The sequence below is a fragment of the Schistosoma mansoni genome, chromosome 6, assembly GCF_000237925.1.
Source record: "Schistosoma mansoni strain Puerto Rico chromosome 6, complete genome".
Lineage (NCBI taxonomy): Eukaryota > Metazoa > Platyhelminthes > Trematoda > Strigeidida > Schistosomatidae > Schistosoma > Schistosoma mansoni.
This window is the reverse complement of record NC_031500.1, coordinates 17,693,835-17,714,093: the sequence shown is the minus strand read 5'-3', so window position 1 is coordinate 17,714,093 and position 20,259 is coordinate 17,693,835. Positions and strand designations below refer to the sequence as shown.

The window sequence follows — 20,259 nt, the reverse complement described above, 5'->3', positions numbered from 1 at the left end:
AGGGTGTGCCTGAGAAGTTCATTAACATCTTAAAGGCCCTGTATACGAACACCTCAGGCAGAGTGAGGGCATACAACCACCTTTCTCCCTTGTTCCATTCGAGCAGTGGGGTTAGGCAGGGTTGCCCAATCTCACCATTCCTCTTCAACTTTGCCATCGATGACATTCTGGAAACAGCTCTGATGGGTATAAGTAACGACGGTGTGTATCTGTTGTCTAGAGAAGGACTTTTCGACCTTGAGAATGAGGATGATATTGTCTTACTGTGCGATAATACCCAAGCCATGCAATCCGCATTTAATCAGTTGGCAATCAGTGTCCGAAAGCATGGTATGTGCTTCGCACCTTCGAAGTGCAAAGTACTTCTACAAGACTGGCAGGATTCTAATCCTGTACTCACCTTGGGTGGTGAGCAGATTGAAGTAGTCGAGAAGTACATATCTCTGAGTAGCTGAATAAGTGTTTGTGGTGGTGTAACTGATAAGATCAATTCACGTATAGTGAAAGCCAGAGCGGATTATTTATTTATTTATTTATTTAAACACATATATATTGGTACAAAAGGGCACCAGATACATATGCGCCACACAAAATAATGAAAGTAGGAAGAGAAGGGATGAAAAGATAAGGCGGACTGAAATGTACAACCAAAAGACTCTTTCAGTTAGGAAAGTTAGAACCAATCTTTATGTAGAAAGTAAAAGAAGGTTGCAGCAGGATCGCCACTGGCTTCTATTCTGAGCCATATCTGATAACGTCTCTTGCCACTGTGTTGCACCATCTCTCGGACCCCAACCAAGGAGTCGTGAAGGACCAACAGAAGCTAGCCCTTTGCAGCTCTCTTTCATGCCACGACACCATGTCATACACTGACCACCTCTCCGCTTTTTCCAACCAGTCCCAGAGTCGGCAAATAATGCACGACGTGGAAGTCTCTGGGACGACATTCGTAAAACATGTCCAAGCCACCGAAGTCGGTGTTTCAAGATGGTGACACCAATTGAATTATCGTCTCTGCGCCCGAACACACGATGCCGAACCTCTGCATTACTAACATGGTGTTGCCACTGGATGTCAGCAATCCTTCGGAGACAACGATGATCGAACACAGAGAGACGTCTAACATCCTCAACTCGGAGAGGCCAGGTTTCACAAGCATAGAGCAAAACTGCTCTCACCGACGCGTTGTAGATCCGACCTTTTACAGCCAGACTAACATCACGAAGGCGCCAAAGATGGCCCAGATTGGCATAAGCCGCTCTGGCTTTCATTATACGTGCACCAATCTCATCACTCACGCCACCACCAGCACTTATATAGCTACCTAGATACACGAACTTCTCAACTACTTCGATCTCCTCACCATCCAGGGTGAGTACAGGATTAGAATCCTGCCAGTCTTGTAGGAGTACTTTGCACTTGGAGGGTGCAAAGCACATGCCGTACCTGCGGACACTGATTGCCAACTGATTGAGTGCGGATTGCATGCCTTGGGCATTATCGCACAGTAAGACAATATCATCCGCATACTCAAGGTCGAGAAGTCGTTCTCCAGGCAGCAGATCCACACCGCCATTACTTACATCCACCAGAGCTGTTTCCAGGATGTCGTCGATGGCAAAGTTGAAGAGGAATGGTGAGATCGGGCAACCCTGCCTAACCCCACTGCTCGAATGGAACAAGGGAGAAAGGTGGTTGTATGCCCTCACTCTGCCTGAGGTGTTCGTATACAGGGCCTTTAAGATGTTAATGAACTTCTCAGGCACACCCTTCTTCAATAGACAATCCCAGAGAACAGTCCTGTCCAACGAATCGAAGGCCGCCCTGATATCAAGAAACACTACGATTGTTGGCCTGCGATAAGTATGACGGTGTTCTGACATTTGGCGGAGGGTGAAGATGTGATCAATGCATCCTCGACCAGAACGAAAATCCGCCTGCTCCTCGCGAGTCAATCGTTCTCGGGTTTTAAACAACCTACGAAGAATGATAGAAGCCAATAGTTTGGACGCAATCGAAAGTAGACTTATCCCCCGATAGTTATTGCAGGAACAACGTGAACCCTTTTTAAAGATAGGGACGACTATTGACTCATTCCATGATGTTGGAACACTTTCTTGCTCCCAAACCTTTCCAAACAACACAGTCAATTCCTTAGTCAGAAAGTCGCCACCATCTTTAAAAAGAGCCGGAGGTAAGTCATCTGGGCCAGGTGATTTGTAACGTTTCAAGAGTTGGAGTTCCTTGCGGACTTCTGCCTCGTTTGGTGGAACAGTCGTCACCGGCCATGGGGGGCAGGACAAGCTGGTTGATGTTGCCGGAGCAGCAGGCCAGTTGAACTGCCCTTCGAAAAATTCCGCCCATCGTCCAAGACGTCGGGAGATGTTAGTGATTGGCATCCCATCATCCTCGTAGATTGTTTCACTCACACCAGACTTCTTGCTGCCAGTGGCTCGGATGAGTTGGAAGAGCTTCCGGCAGTTACCAGATGCAGCTGCTGCTTCCATCTCATTAGCACGCTCCGACCACCAGGCTTCTCGGTCCTTACGCAAGCTTTGCTCGATTTCATTAGGTAACAGCCTTCGTTTGTGGTCAAACTCACGGTCACCCGGAGTAGACCGACGGACTTCCATCAGTTGTAAGGAGCCAGAAGAAACCCAGTGCTTGTAAGCGGGACGTTTCGCGAAGCCGCAAGCGGCTTTACTCGCCATTTTCATGGCGTCGTGAAGATGCAACCAATGCTCATCCATACTTTTCGGTGGGGTGGTAGCTAGCCTAGAGGCTAGCTCCGCTCGATACTTACTTGCAACAGAAGTTGCAGCCAGTTTACTAATATCAATCTGTTGGTGGTGGTCAATCCTTCGGCCACTGAAAAGTAAGGTGAGATTGGCGCAGACCAGGGCATGATCAGACTCCAGATAGGTACTCCAAAAGGAGCGGCAGTCTTGTACACAACCACGCTAGCGGTAGCTGATCGCGATGTGATCAATCTGAGTCCAGGCTTGGGATGCAGAGGGAGGACGCCAGGTGGCACACCGGCGATGACTGTGCCGGAAGTTAGTGCTAGCCAGAAACAGGTTGTGGTCTGTGCACAGTTGCAGCAAACGGTCCCCGTTATCTGTCCTGCGACCAACAAGTCCCCATCGGCCACCTAGACGACTCTCTTCTGTGCCTAGACGCCCGACCTGTGCATTCAAGTCTCCGGCTAGTACTACAATATCTGTCGAACGCGCTTTCTGGAGAAGAACTGTTAACTGATGGTAAAACTCATCCTTGATTGCATCCGGGCTGCAATCTGTCGGGGCATAGGCGGAGATGACGAAAAGACACCGTTTCTCACGCCGGTTTCTTCTCACTTTGATGGAACTTTCTAATCTAACAGCACATAACCGACTGTTAATGGGGATCCAATCGATTAGTGCTGCCTCAGCCCTAGCGCTTAGTGCGACACCAACGCCAGCAAGACCAGACGAAGATGCCACAGGGTCCCCGGATAAGCGCACGTGGAACAAGCTTTTCGAGGCGACAGATGGAGAGCGGATTTGTAGTACTTCACTAGAGTCTTGAATACGGGTCTCGGATAGACAGCAAACATCAACATTAAGACCTTCCAAAGACATAGCCAGCCCTATCTGTTGTCCGATCTGCATTAGTGTGCGAACGTTGAAGGAAGCCAGCTTGAACGGAGTACGTGGTTTCAGAAAGACTGCCTCAGTATTCATTATCGGTGGAAGCATTCACTTTCAACTAGACAGTGACTGGAGATCGTTTAGATAGGACAGATTTTCCACCAAGAGCGAGCTGCTGCATAAGTTGAAGAGTAAGGTTACACAAATTGGGGATAAAAGGGGGTGAATTAGCGATATGGTAAGTAATAATAATAATAATAATAATAATAATAATAATAATAATAATGTAAATTGTCTTGCTTATAATATGAGCAGGAATAGAATCGTCAGTAGAGTTCATCATTTCATTCATTTGTGTGTGGGCTGTGATACTGCCCGGGTGCCCAAACCGAAGCAGGTGGTTTTCTTAGGGGACCACACCCCGAGCCTTTGACCTAAAGGTCTGATCCACAAGGCAGTGGAGCATCGTGAGGAGATGCAGTCCCATGGTAGCCGTTGACCAATGACAGGTTCTTCCGCCATTCGTTCCATCAGGATACTGGAGCCCATGTGCACCATTGGTTTGGAATCAGGGTTTTCCAACTCCCCTAGGTGGACCCTCCGTGTCCACCAATCCGGTTATAGCGCCGGACATTCGCTTTTTGTCCTCTCACTTTCGTAAACAACACCCCCGCCACGAGAAGGCAGTGAGTAGGACTTCCCTGGCAGAGGCTATATATTCGCTGACCATGTGAGAGCATTTCGAGAGGGAGAGTAGACTCTCCCCACTCTCGGCCGTACCAGGGCATTTGGGGGCAAATCCGTGCTCCGGGAGAGGCCAATCTGAGTCATCTTTGGAGCCATTGTGATGTTAGTCTGGCTGAAAAACGTCGGATCTTCAACACGTTGGTTAGAGCAGTTTTGCTCCATATTACCAATTTAAAGGTCAAATACAGAAATAATGAATTAATTAGTCAAAGAAAATCTGTCTTCCTGATCAATATAAAATACTAGTATTCGAAACATCAGTTTTATGCCTAACCAACTGAGCTACAAGATATCGAGTATAACCCATTTGTAACTTTAATCCTGTTTTTTACGTTCTGCCAGTGTACAATTTTTATTTATTTAAACACAAATATTGGCACAATGAGACACCAAATATATATGCGCCGCACAAATCTCATCCGATTTGTGTGAGGGCTGCGATACTGTCCAGGCGCCCAGACCGAAGCAGGTGGTTTTCTTGGGGGACCACAACCCGAGCCTTTGACCTAAAGGTCTGATCCACAAGGCAGTGGAGCATCGTGAGGAGATGCAATCCCATGGTAGCTGGTCACCGACGATTGATTCATACGCCATTTGCCCCTCAGGATACTGGAGCCAGCCCATGTGCACCATTGGTTTGTAATCAGGGTTTTCCAACTCTCCTAGGTGGACTCGCCGTGTCCACCAACCCGGTTAAAGCGCCGGACATTCACTTTTTGTCCTCTTAATTTCGTAAAGAACATCCCCGCCTTGAGAAGGCAGTGAGGACTTCATTGTCAGAGGCTGTATACGCGTGGCCATATGAGAGCATTTCGAGAGGAAGAGCGAACTCTCCACACTCACGGCCGTACTGGGGCATTTAGGGGCTATTGTACAATTGGCATTCAAGAAACGAACATTACTTTATCTTTCTTCTTCCATCGGGTCATTTAGTACATCCCGTTGCCTATAAGCTTTCAAATGGTCACTCTACAGACTACATATTCAGACGAGGTTACACAGATTAATCAGAAATAATTTGGCAAATAACGTAGGATAACCACCATCATCATCAAAATAATTGCATGAACAAAGAATGCGAATACAAAACAATTTCACAAACAAAAATTGAAATATTATAAGTAGAGATGGATGGCGGCTAGCAATAGAATCCTGGAAGCACGTTTCGTCCTACTTGGGACTCGTCAGTTGGATGAACCTACACTGGGTTGCTGCTCACTCTGGGACTCGAACCCAATACCGTTCGCTTCAAATGCCATCACATTATTCACTTAGCTACTGAGTCCAGCTAGATACTTATCAATTGCAGTCCTAAACATCAATGGGAAGATTTAAACAACCAATACAAAAATAAATTAGAAATTGAAATGTTTTGAAAATATACCTTGGTAGTTCTTGTTGGTCCATTCCAACACTGTTGACCATTTTCGTAATACATAACTTTATAAGACTTTTCATACTCATCAGATTCTAACCAACGACCCCACCGACCTATACATGTTCCTGGATCAGAATTCGATGAACCAATTGATTTTTGATGAACTGATTTAAAAGGACAAAGACTGTATGTGTATTCTCGATCGTTCAACTCTAAACAACCATCTGGTAATTCAGTAAGCATACGAAAACCTTCTTCTGGTCCATAGTCGATAGGAATAGGCGTTGGTATACTGTAAAAAGCATAAAACAAAGTGAACTATGTATATATTTATGAACACGGAGTAAAACTCGATTGAATCAGATACATTCGATTAATAGAACAAAATGTCTGATTTTCCGTTTACATTACTTTTGAGGCAGTAATAATTCCCTATGGTCTACTAAGAGAATAACTTTCATGAGGTAGACGATAGCGACTGACAATAATAAACAAACATGTGTAACCCATACCGTGTGGAGGAAGAGAGAAACATTAGCCTTAAGTAGTCAACCTTTGGTGAATTGGTTTATAAGCTTCCAGTGAGTATTTATCAAATGGCTATCTTACAGTAAATTTATATGGTACTAACTGTAAGCTACCTTTTAATTCATTTATTGTTAGCATATCGACTATCGTTTATGTATCGAAGTATTGTCAGTTACCAGACTAAGAGATGAAGGTACTTCTGACCATTTTATCTCCCTTTCATGTATTCTGATTAGATGTTTGAGTACATGAGGATTTTCGAACCCAACTAATCACGTGACAGATACAGTAACGTAGATGAAAATACGACTTTTTTAAAAAACAAAATAAAGTGGACTCAAAGGATAATCGATTTAAATTTGTACCTGATGAGTTACATAATTTAACTGGTGATTATGTCTAAATTTTCATCAAACTAATGAGGCACAATTTATTTATTTAAACATATAAATATTGGTACAAGGAAGCACCAGATACATATGCGCCACACAAATCTCATTCGATTTGTGTGGAGATGTGATACTGCCCGGGTGCACAGACCGAAGCAGGTGGTTTTCTTAGGGGGCCACAACCGGAGCCTTTGATCTAAAAGTCTAATCCACAAGGCAGTGGAGCATCGTAAGGAGATGCAGTCCCATAGAAACCGGTGACCAACGATTGATTCATATGCCATTTGTTCACCTAGGATACTGGAGCCAGCCCATGTGCACCATTGGTTTGGAATGAGGACTTTCCAACTCCCCTAGGTGAAATTTCCGTGTCCACCAACCCGGTTAAAGCGCCGGACATTCGCTTTTCATCCTCTCAATTTCGTAAACAACAGTGATGCCACGAGAAGGCAGTGAGTAGACCTTCCCTGGCAGAGGCTATATACGCGTGGCCATGTGAGAGCATTTCTAGAGGGAGAACGGACTCTCTTCACTCTCGGCCATACCAGGGCATATGGGGGCCAAACTAATTGGTCTTGTATCTAATCAAAAGTTTGTCTGTTCCGATGATTTAGCTCAATTTGGAGATACGGGGAAAAATTTGTATATATAATTGAATTGATATGCAATTAGTCATTCATTCATGTGATATTCTCACACAAAACTTGATAACCGAAAAGAAAGTTAAATTTTCCAATCCATTTAGTAAAGAAGTAAACTGGTTTACAACTAGATGATTCTACCATGGACTTTCTTTTTGTTGCCAACTTTAATTATCATACCTGTGTTGAAAAATCATTCCGCCAATAGAGGCCATTTCAGGTAGTCTAATTGATAAAAATGTATAAAATATTGAATAATTCTAAGAAGATTAAGTCATAATTTTGAAGTAACGCAAGATTATATTTTATTAGTATATAATTATTTTGTAGAAATGAATACATCAGAGAAGTTTCCTCTGTTTAAACTCTAATAGGATTGATTGAAATTATCGCATTAACATCGTTGGATGCCAGATCAGTGGTCTAAAGGTTAGATGTTCCCAAGAAGGACCGAAGATTCTGGGTTCAAGTCCCGCTTGCGGGATCATAGATGCGCACTGCTGAGGAGTCCCATACTAAGACGAAATGGTTGTCCGGTGCTTCCGAGTTTTCAATGGTGGTCCAGTTAAGAGAGACTGACGAATTCAACTATTAAAATTACTACAATTTCCCAAAAACCTCATTCTGAAAATAAGGATTTACAATCGAATAATGATTTTGAACTATAAAAATAAAGGTATGTTAGCTGATGAATGGTGTTATAAGAGACGATTTAACAAGATGAAGTGAAAGCTTGCGAAGTTATTTTTTCTACAACTTTATTTGTACATATATTGATTGCATTTTGTGTTGTTTTTTTTTAATTTTTTTATTACCCTAGTCCTAAGCTTTTGTTTAAATCATAATTTGTTGCTATAGCATTTTCCACCCATATTGGTTGCTTAAAGTCGTCAACGCGTATTGGTTGGTATTAGGACATAACAGAATGTAACCAATAGAAAGCTCTGGACGTAAGTTTTATATTGATTAGCACTCGTCTGGACTGATGTCCCCTAGGTGAAAATCGAGTCTATATTATAATCCGAATTGTTAATACTGAGTTATTTAGCCCATGACTAACCTCATATAAGAGAGACATAAATACAAATTTACCGATAATAAGCAGTAAGTTAATTTTATGTTAGAAGGGGTTTTGTGGAGATTTAGTATTTTCATAGTTGAAAGAGTGAGTCGATTGAAGCTAGACCACCAAGGAAAACCTGGATGCATTGGACGGCCGTCTCGTCCTATTGTGGGACTCCTCAGCAGTGGGCATCCATGACTGGTAGGTCCTGGGTTGGAATCTCGAGAGGGGGCATCGGGGATGCGCACTGCTGAGAGGTCCCACAACAGGACGAAACGACCGTCCAGTGCTTCCAGGTTTTTCTTAATGGCTTAGCTTCAACTGACTCACCCTTTCAACTATAATTTTATGTTAGTTTAATCCCAAGTGGTGTTTATTGAATTCTGTTAAACAACTTATTATTATTATTGATGGCTTTATTCAATATTATTTTCTGGTACAATATAGAATTCTCAGCTAGAGGTACTTCAACAAGTTTTTTTCTTTACCAAAAAGAACAAAAAAAGAAATGAAAAAAAGAAGGTTAAGGAAATCTGAGTCTGTATAAATTATCAAATTTGAAACATGCTTAAGAATACAAGTTATTGACTAGGCTAACTCTAACAATGTTCGTCAGAGTATATTTTCTAGGTAATGTATTACAGAACTTTTATAGATTTGCTTGCATGCATGGCAATGTATTTACGTCTCGTTCTACCAGAAGATATACAAGGAGAAAGATATGAATGAAGTGGATGGTTAGTATCTGATAAGATAACACCTGCCATGAATTTGCAAGACTTAAAATGTCTATCCACAAACATATTAATAATGACCTCAAGAGATTCACCACACACCTTGCAAACTGCTTTCAGCACTCTCCGCAGTACAGCATAGTCTTTTCTCAAAAACCCAGGAAAGAATAATGGAGAACAGTAAAGAATAACAGGTAATATGCAGGAATTTACAAATTGTATGAGTAAATGGCGAGTAATCCAAAAAGCATGCAGTCTTTTCATGTAGTAAGTCAAACGGTAAACTTTTTTCGATAAACAGTAAAACATGAGAAGACCATGAGAGATCAGGGGAAAATGTAACACCAAGATAATTGATCTTCGACAATGTGTTTATCAAGGAGTCTCCAATGGCACAAGCATTATAAGATCCCAAAATAGTATATAGGTGCTGTCTATGTCTCAGGCTAATATTAACAGCTTGACATTTTAGATGGACTAAGTAGGAGATCAATATGAGACAAAAACTCGTTCAGTTCTATGGGATTCTCACTTATCTAGGTGACTCGACAATGCATAAATTACTTTTTAATCTTGATTGTCGAAGGCAATCCTTCAGGTGATACGCATAATTTGGATTTCTTTTATTGAGAAAAGGAACCAAGTTCCTTATTTTATTGATCTAGTTAATTGTAACATTATATATCAATATATGATCATATTGAAATAATTCTGTTTAGAAATTAGGATGTGTATCAGGCACCAATATTATACTTATAAAGATTTAGATCTCATATGATGTTAAAATTCTATTGAGAAAAAAACAAACTTATTACGACCTCATTTCAAAGAGATTTTATTTTGCTTAGATTAAAGAATTAATTAGAAGATATTAGGACAATATATCAATAAGGTAATAGTGATTGGTGATTGATCATGATACTATGAAACTAATAAGCTTATAAACCATGTCTAATTTTATATTTCAAAATGAATTCTAATTCTTCAACATAGATGGATAATCATTACAATGATTCACATGTATATTATCGGAAAGGGGTTTTGTGGGGGGGGGTTGTGTGCATCCATGATGCCGCCTCGCGAGATTCGAACCCAGAACCTAAAGAGTCCCATAATAGGACGAAACGGCCGTCCACTGCTTCCAAGTTTTCTTTGGTGGTCTAGCTTCAATTGATTGATGATCTCAACTGATAAAAATATTACTTTACTGTATATAAAACCGATTGTTCTGTCCAATGGATCAATCTTTGACTTGGAATAATTTGACAGCTCATATCAAGAGTTCAGTCTTGTGAATAACCATCAATCTATTAGTATTCTTTTCATTTATGTTTAAAATCAAAAATTTCGTCTCAAAAGCAAATTGTATAACTGATTTAATTATCCCATACATATTTACAATTACAAAAGGCAGTGAGTAGGACTTCCCTGTCAGAGGCTATATGACCATGTGAGAGGATTTCGAGAGGGAGAGCGGACTCTTTCCACTCTTGGCCGTACCAGGTCATTTGGGGTCTACTAAACATTGAATGATCTGTAATCTAACATATGTTCAATATATAAACAAAATCATACAAGAAAACGAATAATTTATGTAAAAACCTACTCTTTAATAACAGGTTTTTCATCAATTGATGGGGTTTCTGGAATTTCTTGCGAAAAAAAATGATAAAAAAAACAGGAAAAGTTTGAAAATCAAACAAAAAAACAGTCACATAAATACTAATTAAAGAAACTGTTACCAATTGGTAAAATTGTAGTGTTAAGATAACAAGCAGTCAAAATCCTCATCTGTCTACTAAACGACCAACATACTAGCCCAGTAAAATGCTATGTCATTAATTCACGGATGTGAAATATAGGTGTTGAAGTTCTATAACATCAGTTGCTAGTTGCTAGTGTACTATCATAGATACCTTCAAAGTATTGTTCACGTACCGTAATACCAGTGTTAAGTTTAGGTTACTAAGTAGATGTGAAATAAGACAATGGACCGCAATTCACATCTTTAGAGTGTTCGAATTTTTTTCATTTTAAAAGTCACTGAACATAACGAAACTCCTCTTTATCACCTACAGTCAAACAGTCAAAATGAAAAACTTATTGATGTATTTGAAAGAGCACTATTAAAAGTAGAGTGAAAAGAGAGGAAATAATGCAATAGTTCGTACTAGCTTATACAAAAGCATTTAATCCTCCAACAGCGAATCACGTTAGCCGAGTAGAGTTAACGCTTGGAAGGAAAGTTAAAATTCCTATAAAATAGAGAAAACCCAGATCTTACAGTTAATTTCGTCTCCATTGTCTTTTATTGTGACTTCAAAAAGCATACAAACTTATTAACTCCATTTTGCCATCCCTGTGATTGGGTTACTAATTATAATGATAGTTGTTTAATCGAGTCTGTTGTTGACTAATTCGCCTATTGTTTTTAGGACCAACAATCAGTATAGCCAATAACTTAACAATCGTATTTTAATGTCTACTGGTTCAAGATATAACTTTTCCCTCTAGTAAGAGAGCCAAATAGACCACAGATATAGCCAACAGATAAAACTCCTATTGTATGATTCACTTGTAACTCGAAACTCGCACAATAACATAGAATAAATAGCTGACGACGCGACAACATCATTCATAAAAAATTATAATGTCTACATGTCAATATCAAGTCATTGAAAAGGTAACGAAATCCAAGTCAGTATAGCTCAAAATGTTTAGACACCAATTGTAACTCAATATGTTATCTACACTAAATATTAATTTTAATTCATAATAGAGAAAAATCCTTATCAATAATATTCATCCATACCATGATGTAATTCATCATCGAGTTGTTTATCAGTAACAGCACTATTTGATTCGTCATAATTCATATGATTGTCTTCATTATCAACATTACTTCTATCATATTCATTTGTTTTTTTCTCATGAGACTCCATGTCACTTAGTGAAGATTCTTTATGTTCATTAAGTGTATTATCATTATCATGTGTAAACGACTGTTGATTCGAATCCATTGATGATGATGATGGTTCATTCAGTGTTTGTTTTTCTTCACCAACTGATAAATGAGAATCAACATTTTCTTCATTTGTTTGAATACTTCCTTCATTATTATTATTATTATCATTATCATTATTACTACTAACACTATTGACATCATATTCCGCCAGTTTCATTGTTTCATCATACTGTTTTTCTTCATTAAAAAGTCCTTTCGCTTTACGTTCTTTTAACTTGTAATCATAACAATATAGATAGGAAAAAAAAATGAAATTAAGTACAAAAAAAGATAAAACGTGGATATTTACATAAATTATGCATTTTAGATAGAGTAGAAAAAATTGGCGAATAGTTGAAGCGTTCAGTCTTCCTGTGGAATGATACTTCTTAAGGAACATCAAAAAGAAGCGGCATTATTAAGGAAGGCCCTGAAGACCTTGGAGAGTGACTGAATAACATAAGGGACAGATGTTTGAAACAGGTTAAACTATTATCATTATCATTATTATTATTATTAGCTTTATTCAATATTATATTATTTGGTACAAAATCGAATTCTCAGCATTAAGTATTTCAACATGTTTATGTTTCTTATTTCTTCGTTGCTCCTGATGATAAACATTCAGTGATCGCCAGTTGGATGTCAGCAGTTCAGTCAATCGACATATGAATAATGTATATTCTTTTTGCTGCATGTTCCCAGCAAACACGACATCTCTGATTAGGCCTTTTGTAACCTTTACAGCGAAAGGTTGTACAGTTTTCAGAAACGCACCGGAATAGGTTGTGTGCTTAATAGCCATAATGATGTATTAAAACAAACAATATTAGATAACTTGTTGAAATATATAGATGACAGGAACAGGTAGCCCAGATGTTTAAGCAGGCCGCCTACGCCTCTGTTTGTAAGTAGGTTTTCTTGAGTTAGCCCAGTAATCTTTCAGTCCTATAGATGGGGTTGGAAGTAAATGAAACAAAGTATAATGTTTTTATTTTTTAGAGTAGACAATTTTTGAAACCTCATTTTGTATGTTAGAAGACGGCATTGCATCTGATTCCCTCGACATCCAGTATTCAGTAGTATAAATTCATCTTTGAACCCTATAGCTTTTAGAGCAAAATTTTGAGATTTCAGGGTTCTACAAAATACGAGCAAAAGAAAAGCTATCAAAAACAAATTTATTTTATTGTTGTTTAAGAAGTTGAGAACACGAAAAGCGAATGTCCAGCGCCTTAACTGGGTTGGTGGATATGGAAGATCCACCTAGGGAAGTTGGAAAACCCTCAATCCAAACCGATAATGCACATGGACTCCAAGATGCTGAATGAATCAATGGAGTATGAACCTATTGTTGGTCACCGACAACCATGAGACTGTATCTCTCTACGTTGCTCTACTGCCTTGTAGATCAGACCTCTACGTCAAAGGCTTGAGGTGTAGCCCCCTAAGAAAACCACCTGCTTTGGTCTGTGCACCCGGGCAGTAACACAGCCCACACACAAGTCGAATGATTTATGTGACGCATATATATTTGATGTCTCTTTGTACCAATGTTTATGTGTTTAAATAAATAAATAAAATACAAAAGCTTACATTTTGGACGTATTCTTGAAAAATTTTATGTCCTTGTTCAATTTGATTTCGTTTAATGGATTGTGCTTCACGCAGGGATGCAGCCAGAGAGCTAAGTATACACATACATACAAGAAGGAGAGAAATAAGCAAACAGTGAATGAAAATATCTATATATCATCTACTTATGTTAAACCTAAATAATCATTGTTCTATTCACATACACAATGAAGAGAGAGATTAGAAAATAGGCCCACAAGATGTATATTATGGTTACCTACACAGATTTCAATCATTCTTAATATTGTTTAGTTTACATTCCATAGCAGTCTAATTTCATAATACATTGATTCTAGTCTAATTTTTTTAACAAATAATGAATGTTTGTTTTGTTATCCAAAGAGTTAATTTCAAATTGTATAGAATATTTTAATCTGTTAAACTTAAAAAGAACTGTGAAGTTGTTTGTTTTGTAATGGCACCTAATAAGTGAACTGAAATGGTTGGGCCACCTGTTACGTATGCCTGAACACCGATTACCACGACGCGTTATGCTGACTAGTGTAGAGGATGGTTGGAAGAAAGTTAGGGGCGGCCAAACCAAAACATGGCATCAGTACTTGAAGTCACTAACATCTAGTCTGAGCCATATTGGCAGATGCAGACTACTTGGTTGTAGTCCGCATGACTTTCGTAACTAATGGTTGGAGACTCTGGTTGATATGGCTCAGAATCGATCACAATGGCGTAGGTGTATACACTCTTTATCTTCCCTTAAACCTTCATAACTTTCTTCCTACCTATACTATATTCTTATACACAACCTATCTTTTATATACTACCACCACTAAATTAACTACTTCTATGAATCCGGTGTTGATCAAGTTGTGCTAATGAGTGAGGTATGGCAACTTGGACCGATGCATATGTATGCCTGGTCCTACGTTGTAGCTGACTGACTGACTAACTCCTACCAATCCATGATATTGAGCAACCATCTTCCATTTTCTTTGGTGGAAAACTTCCTCACACCCAACATCGTTCAGTTTCACTGGTTACAGTCTTTCAATAGAAATCTGGAGAATCCCTCTCAAAGCTAGTTACTGGTGAATACATGATAACTATTATTGTGGTGCCGTAGTGGCTGTTGAATTCTAGTGAGAATGTGAATTGAATTTGTTTTTTGCTCTTATAACTCGACCCTTCCTATCACTATTTCCCATTTCTTCCATTTTTTTATTCTACTTAGAACTGGGTATTGATGGCTTAGCTCATACACGTGATTGGATTAAACAAGCACATGATGATATTCTTCATGTATCACATCAACCAATTAATCACGAGTGCCTTAATAATTCCAACAGTATCATCACCAATAATAAGAACACTCCAGTGGATCTTAAAAAAACTTCGGATGATTGTTCTACCACAAATAATGATACTATCCCATTGACACCGAATAATATACTACGTGAAACGTACTTAAAGTTATTGACATGGCCACGTAATCGTGATTGGCCTGAAGTAAATTTTGAGTGTTGAATATTACATTTATAACCTTTAATGAATGGTCTTGGTCCTACGTTGTAGCTGACTGACTGAATAAGTGAACTACAACAATAAACGAAAGATCTCCCAATATTTCGCCTAGTTCTAAACTGCTGTCAATTTAGATATAAGTTGTGATAAAAATCAAAACTTATTATAATGATATCTTTAACATATCACCATAAAAGATAGTATGAACAATTTATAAAAAACAACTTAAAATCTTTAGTACTTTAAGCAAAAAATAAACAACGTTGGAATGATCTTTCTTAAAGTCAAGATAATTCAACTTAATGAGAGAATTAAACAGACCTAAAAATCATTGATACCAAACCAGCAATGAAAAAAGACAGATCAAACTCCAATCATCTACTGTATTGGAGAGAATCAATAAACTACTTCGACGCACAATGAAGATCACAGTTAAGTCAAATAAGGTATCTCGTGAGCACTCCTTTCACCCTAAGTGGGACAACACTAGATTTTTGAAATGGATTTACAGGTGTACAAATGCAGCGTTTTGCTTAAAAACTAATCTGTTATCATTTAAATTGACATTAAGCAGTAAATCAGTTAGGGGAGTCAACCACACTACATATTTTAAAGCTCATACTTGGAAGGTTGTCCTTTGACAAAATCCTCCCACATACAAAACTTTGTCGACTAAGACTAACTATAGTTAGAGTGAAATTCTCTAAATAAATATCGAAGGGGAAGTTCATGACACAACAGTTCCGTGTGCATTTTTGTCACGAGGTGGGATAACTCTAACAGCAATTTCCATAGAGTATACAACAGTTATATTTATCTTCTATCTCCAGCCACTCCAGAAAACTACCATGTTGAGAAAGATTTACAGTGATAAACCAAAGAAAATAGAAGTTCTATCCATTATAAATCAGTGATATACCAACAAGTTTTGATGACAATCAGCAGAGCAGCTCACTTGTATGCAAAATAACAGTGAACAATACACCAACTCAATAATTTAACCATATACAAAATAAACTGACAGAATATTATGTACCGGAAATAAATCGAGAGGATTCTAGCTAGATGAATGTGTAGTTTCCAAATGTATCTAGGGATTTATCATCCCCAACAATCTTATTATTGAAGAGACAAAATATGGTTAACAAAAACAGGAAGATGTTACAGTGTGAAAGCTAAGGGTGAAGGATACAATAAACATTTTATGATCTAACAATTTTTGTAAGAATATCATTAAAAATATATCAAAACGAAACAACCCATCTTTAAACAAAAATTTTAGTGAAACATACTAGACTGGTATAGTAGTTTTACCTTACTGCCACAGTAAGACAAAAACAATTACAACTCATCTTGAGAATTCACACAATTAAAGCTCTATATAAAACAATCAACAGTTTCCAAAATGCTTTCGTTTGAATTAAGGGAAAGATACCGTTTACATTCACACAAAACTGTGTCTACTGAGATAGGTTTTATATTGAAGAACCTTCCAAAGAAACTTAAACTTGTGCTACGGAACACCCAACCCAACCTTAAATGACCTCTTAATAATTCTGTACAGCTAAAAGCCTACAAATTAAATCGACAATAGTAGTATATGCTATTCCCAATAACCACCAAGTCGATATTAAAAATATTACAATAATTCAGATAGGTCGTTCCAACTACAAACATAAGTGAGTACTCGAAGTGTTGCATACATTACTAAATCTTCCTACCCTCAATAGAAAACAAGGCCTGATATTCATCCGGATGTTTATCCAAACAACTACATTTGACTCGTCATTTCACACGCAATTACGGCACATATAGAATTCTTCATATTACAAATGTTTCATTTCTCATACCAGCCATCGTATATACAAATGCACAGTGATATCTCATACATAATCCCCTTAGCCAAAAATTTCACATGACACTGACATAGTTGGACCTATTTTGACTTCTACTAAGATAAATACTCTTCTCTATTCCTGTTTATAATTTAAACCTGTGTTAATTTGATTCCATTATTTATATACTTATTCCAAAGGTGTGACATACTAGGCCACCAAACAATTGACCTGATAGACGCAAATGCAGTAATAAGTGCACATCAAAGTGATCACATGTGATCAGACAACACAACATGACAGAACTAATTTCAGTTTCGATGTAAATAACACTTTATGGAATGTTTGAAAATCTCGTAAATGTTTGTGTACAAAATTTTCAGATCGAGATCACTCTGTCGAACAACTTCCCTTTTGACACATTAATAGATCATTCTACCTACGTTAAAAGCCATGATACTGCCTTCATTTATCACGATAGACGGGATAAATTTCAGTTGGATTATCACGTGACTCAAAAAATCACAAGGAAAAGGACTTACCCACAAGTTGACGGACAATTGGTAGAACTTCCGTATTCATCACCACCATCACAACAATCTAAAAATCAGAAATGTGCTATCTATAAATTGAGCAAACGTTATCTCGTTAATTAAATTACATGGAACTGAACTTTATTTTACCTAATGTGCGGTTGCTGGAAGGAATCCACTAAACTAATTATGTTCGTTGATATTAGGCACTAGCTAAAACATCGGGTGAGTTTTGCAATCATGCCACATGTGTAGATGTATCACCTGACGATCAGAACGAAATATGACTTTGAAAGACGATTCGAATCCAAACACTAAGTCTTAAACAAATCAATAAAAATACCAACTATTGATAGTTAGAATTGAAAATCAAGTCCATATTGATTCCTCATGTTAATCAATAATACAAACAGTAAGTTGATGTCTTTATGTTGAATACTACAGACAAACCAGCTAGTTAGCACCTACTAATACAATCCAAACCAATGATCAACGACTTCATGGATAGATGACGAATTTTAGTTTGGTTCTTTCTAGCCTTCTTCCGACGCGCTATTTGGCCAGACAACACAACAAGTCATGGAAAACAGCGGCCGTCTTTGAGCAGCATATATTTCAATCACCAAGATCAATGACGATTCATGGCCTCATCAAATGACTTTCTCTCTATGAAATATAATACATCTAATCACAAAAATTATTCATTAAGTAGTTTTATCGTACGCCAGCAATGCATCAAATATCGAATACTTCTAACTTATGGATTTCCTTCATCTTCAGGAACTTTTTACTCGTAAGAGAAAACTGTCATTACAGAACTACTGGATAATCAAGTCGACATTTAGTAATAAGCTAGACATCTTTACGCCACCTGCAGCTTCTATCCCGCCAGTGACTTCAACAAACTTATCAAGCCTGACTAGATTCCCAAGACAAGAAAAGTACACAACTTTCTCAACTAATCCACTTAAGGTGGTCAGGCAGGCTTGATAGATGCCACAGAATCGACACACAAGAAGTGTTTTACGTTCAGTGAGAAACTTATCCTACATATTTTTCGAAGTTCTTAGAGAATTTCGAAAAAATGTCCTTCGTTAGAGCTCTCATAAAGCAGATCTTTTCAAAGACAAAAGCCAACACAAAACTTTTTAGTCGGAGCAGTCGACTACTGCGCAAAAGTCAAGATGTATGGCTACAGTCGACTATCGCTATCAACACCTGCTACATAAATTGTTGGGACGTAAAACAGTGATAATGTATAAAATGAAATTTGAAATCTGCTTCGTCCTTTCGGGTTCATTTTTCTTTAGCTGGATATGATGAGGATAACCATTAAAAAACCACGATGGTTTTGCAGTTCATCAGCAGTTATTACAATAATATTTCTTATACGATAGGATGATCAATAGACAAAACCCTGATAAAATTACGTTCAGCTTCTACACCAACAAACTCAATCATAATGATAGCAGGACGTTTGTAAAGACTTCGGGACTAAAAGGTGATACCTTTACGCAATACATCGTACAGCTAAGGCTACAGCCCCTAAAACTTTGAATAGCTATAAAAATATCGACTAATGAGAGGGCAGTGAGGTCTGTAAAATCATTTCTGTATCTAGATTATCGCTCCAGTCTGCTAGTCCAGTGACAGACCCAGGTTTTGATCTTTAATAAGGAATTCTCAACAATAATCAGAAGTCGGGAGTCTAGTGAATATGAAGAACCACCTGTTGTGACTTGACTTTTCCATTCATTTTCTTAGCCGATATAACTTACAATCACTTCAAGAACACTTGTCAGTTCACACATGACTCCGTTCAACTCAGCATCACATGTAGGGCCTAACAGGGCTGGTTTTAAGAAACAAATTTCTATAGTAGACTTTAGTCAGTCTAGAAGATGCGAAATAAAATTAGCCAAAGCCCATGAACAGACGCTCACAAATTCGGCTAACGAACTGACATCCCGGGAACTTTGACACCCACATGTCATGCAAAATGTCGTAATTCATTTAAATAAGTATATATAACTTACCACAAATAGAATCGTTGACATAAGCAGAAGGAAGATACACAGGTCTGTACTGCATGTCGCGACAGAAGAAACGGCCATTAAGACACGCAGATGTGCCGGGTTCATCTGATCCATCGCGACAATCACAGTAATCGTCGTTGACTTGCCACCATGAAATAGCTGAAGAGCCATCTAAGCAAGTAAACGATTGCCCAACTTTATAGAACGAAGATCCTGGAAAGGATTATTCACGAAAAAGTTTATCTACTTGATATCGGAACTCCTTTAGGAAGCTCGTCCCCATGTATGTCACCAAGTATGAGAAACAAGGCACAAAATAAACAAAGGAGAGTCTGCATACTACATAAGCTAATTGTCAGAGTAGCGGGCAATTTAAAAAGGGGTAGTCTTCAGTCTTCATTAATAAGGATGAGAGGTCTAACAGCCTATATCAATCCTCGAAGTTTGTAACACTATTTAAGTTTAATTTCGTTTTGATTATATCAAAATAAGGTGCTGATATTGCTTGTTCCTGTAGAGAATCCCAGTAACTCACTTCTCGGTGCGAGAAACAAAACTCCAAACGTAGACTATTTGATCTCGGTTTTTGGACTTTTTTCGAATGTCCTCTCAAATGATCAGTCCTAGA

The 20,259-nt window shown here is 38.3% G+C and overlaps 1 protein-coding gene across 1 annotated transcript; it reads right to left on the bottom strand.

Moving 5' to 3' along the window:
• Nucleotides 1-5,646: 5,646 nt before the first annotated feature.
• On the bottom strand, nt 5,647-19,969 carry Smp_131400 (putative glucosidase II beta subunit; the record flags this gene model as incomplete). Its single annotated transcript, XM_018798456.1, has 7 exons — nt 5,647-6,046; nt 10,716-10,761; nt 11,922-12,348; nt 13,710-13,800; nt 17,605-17,662; nt 19,632-19,844; nt 19,879-19,969. The coding sequence occupies 7 exons, from the start codon at nt 19,967-19,969 to the stop codon at nt 5,695-5,697; spliced, it is 1,278 nt and encodes a 425-aa protein (XP_018653396.1). The 3' UTR covers nt 5,647-5,694.
• Nucleotides 19,970-20,259: the final 290 nt, after the last annotated feature.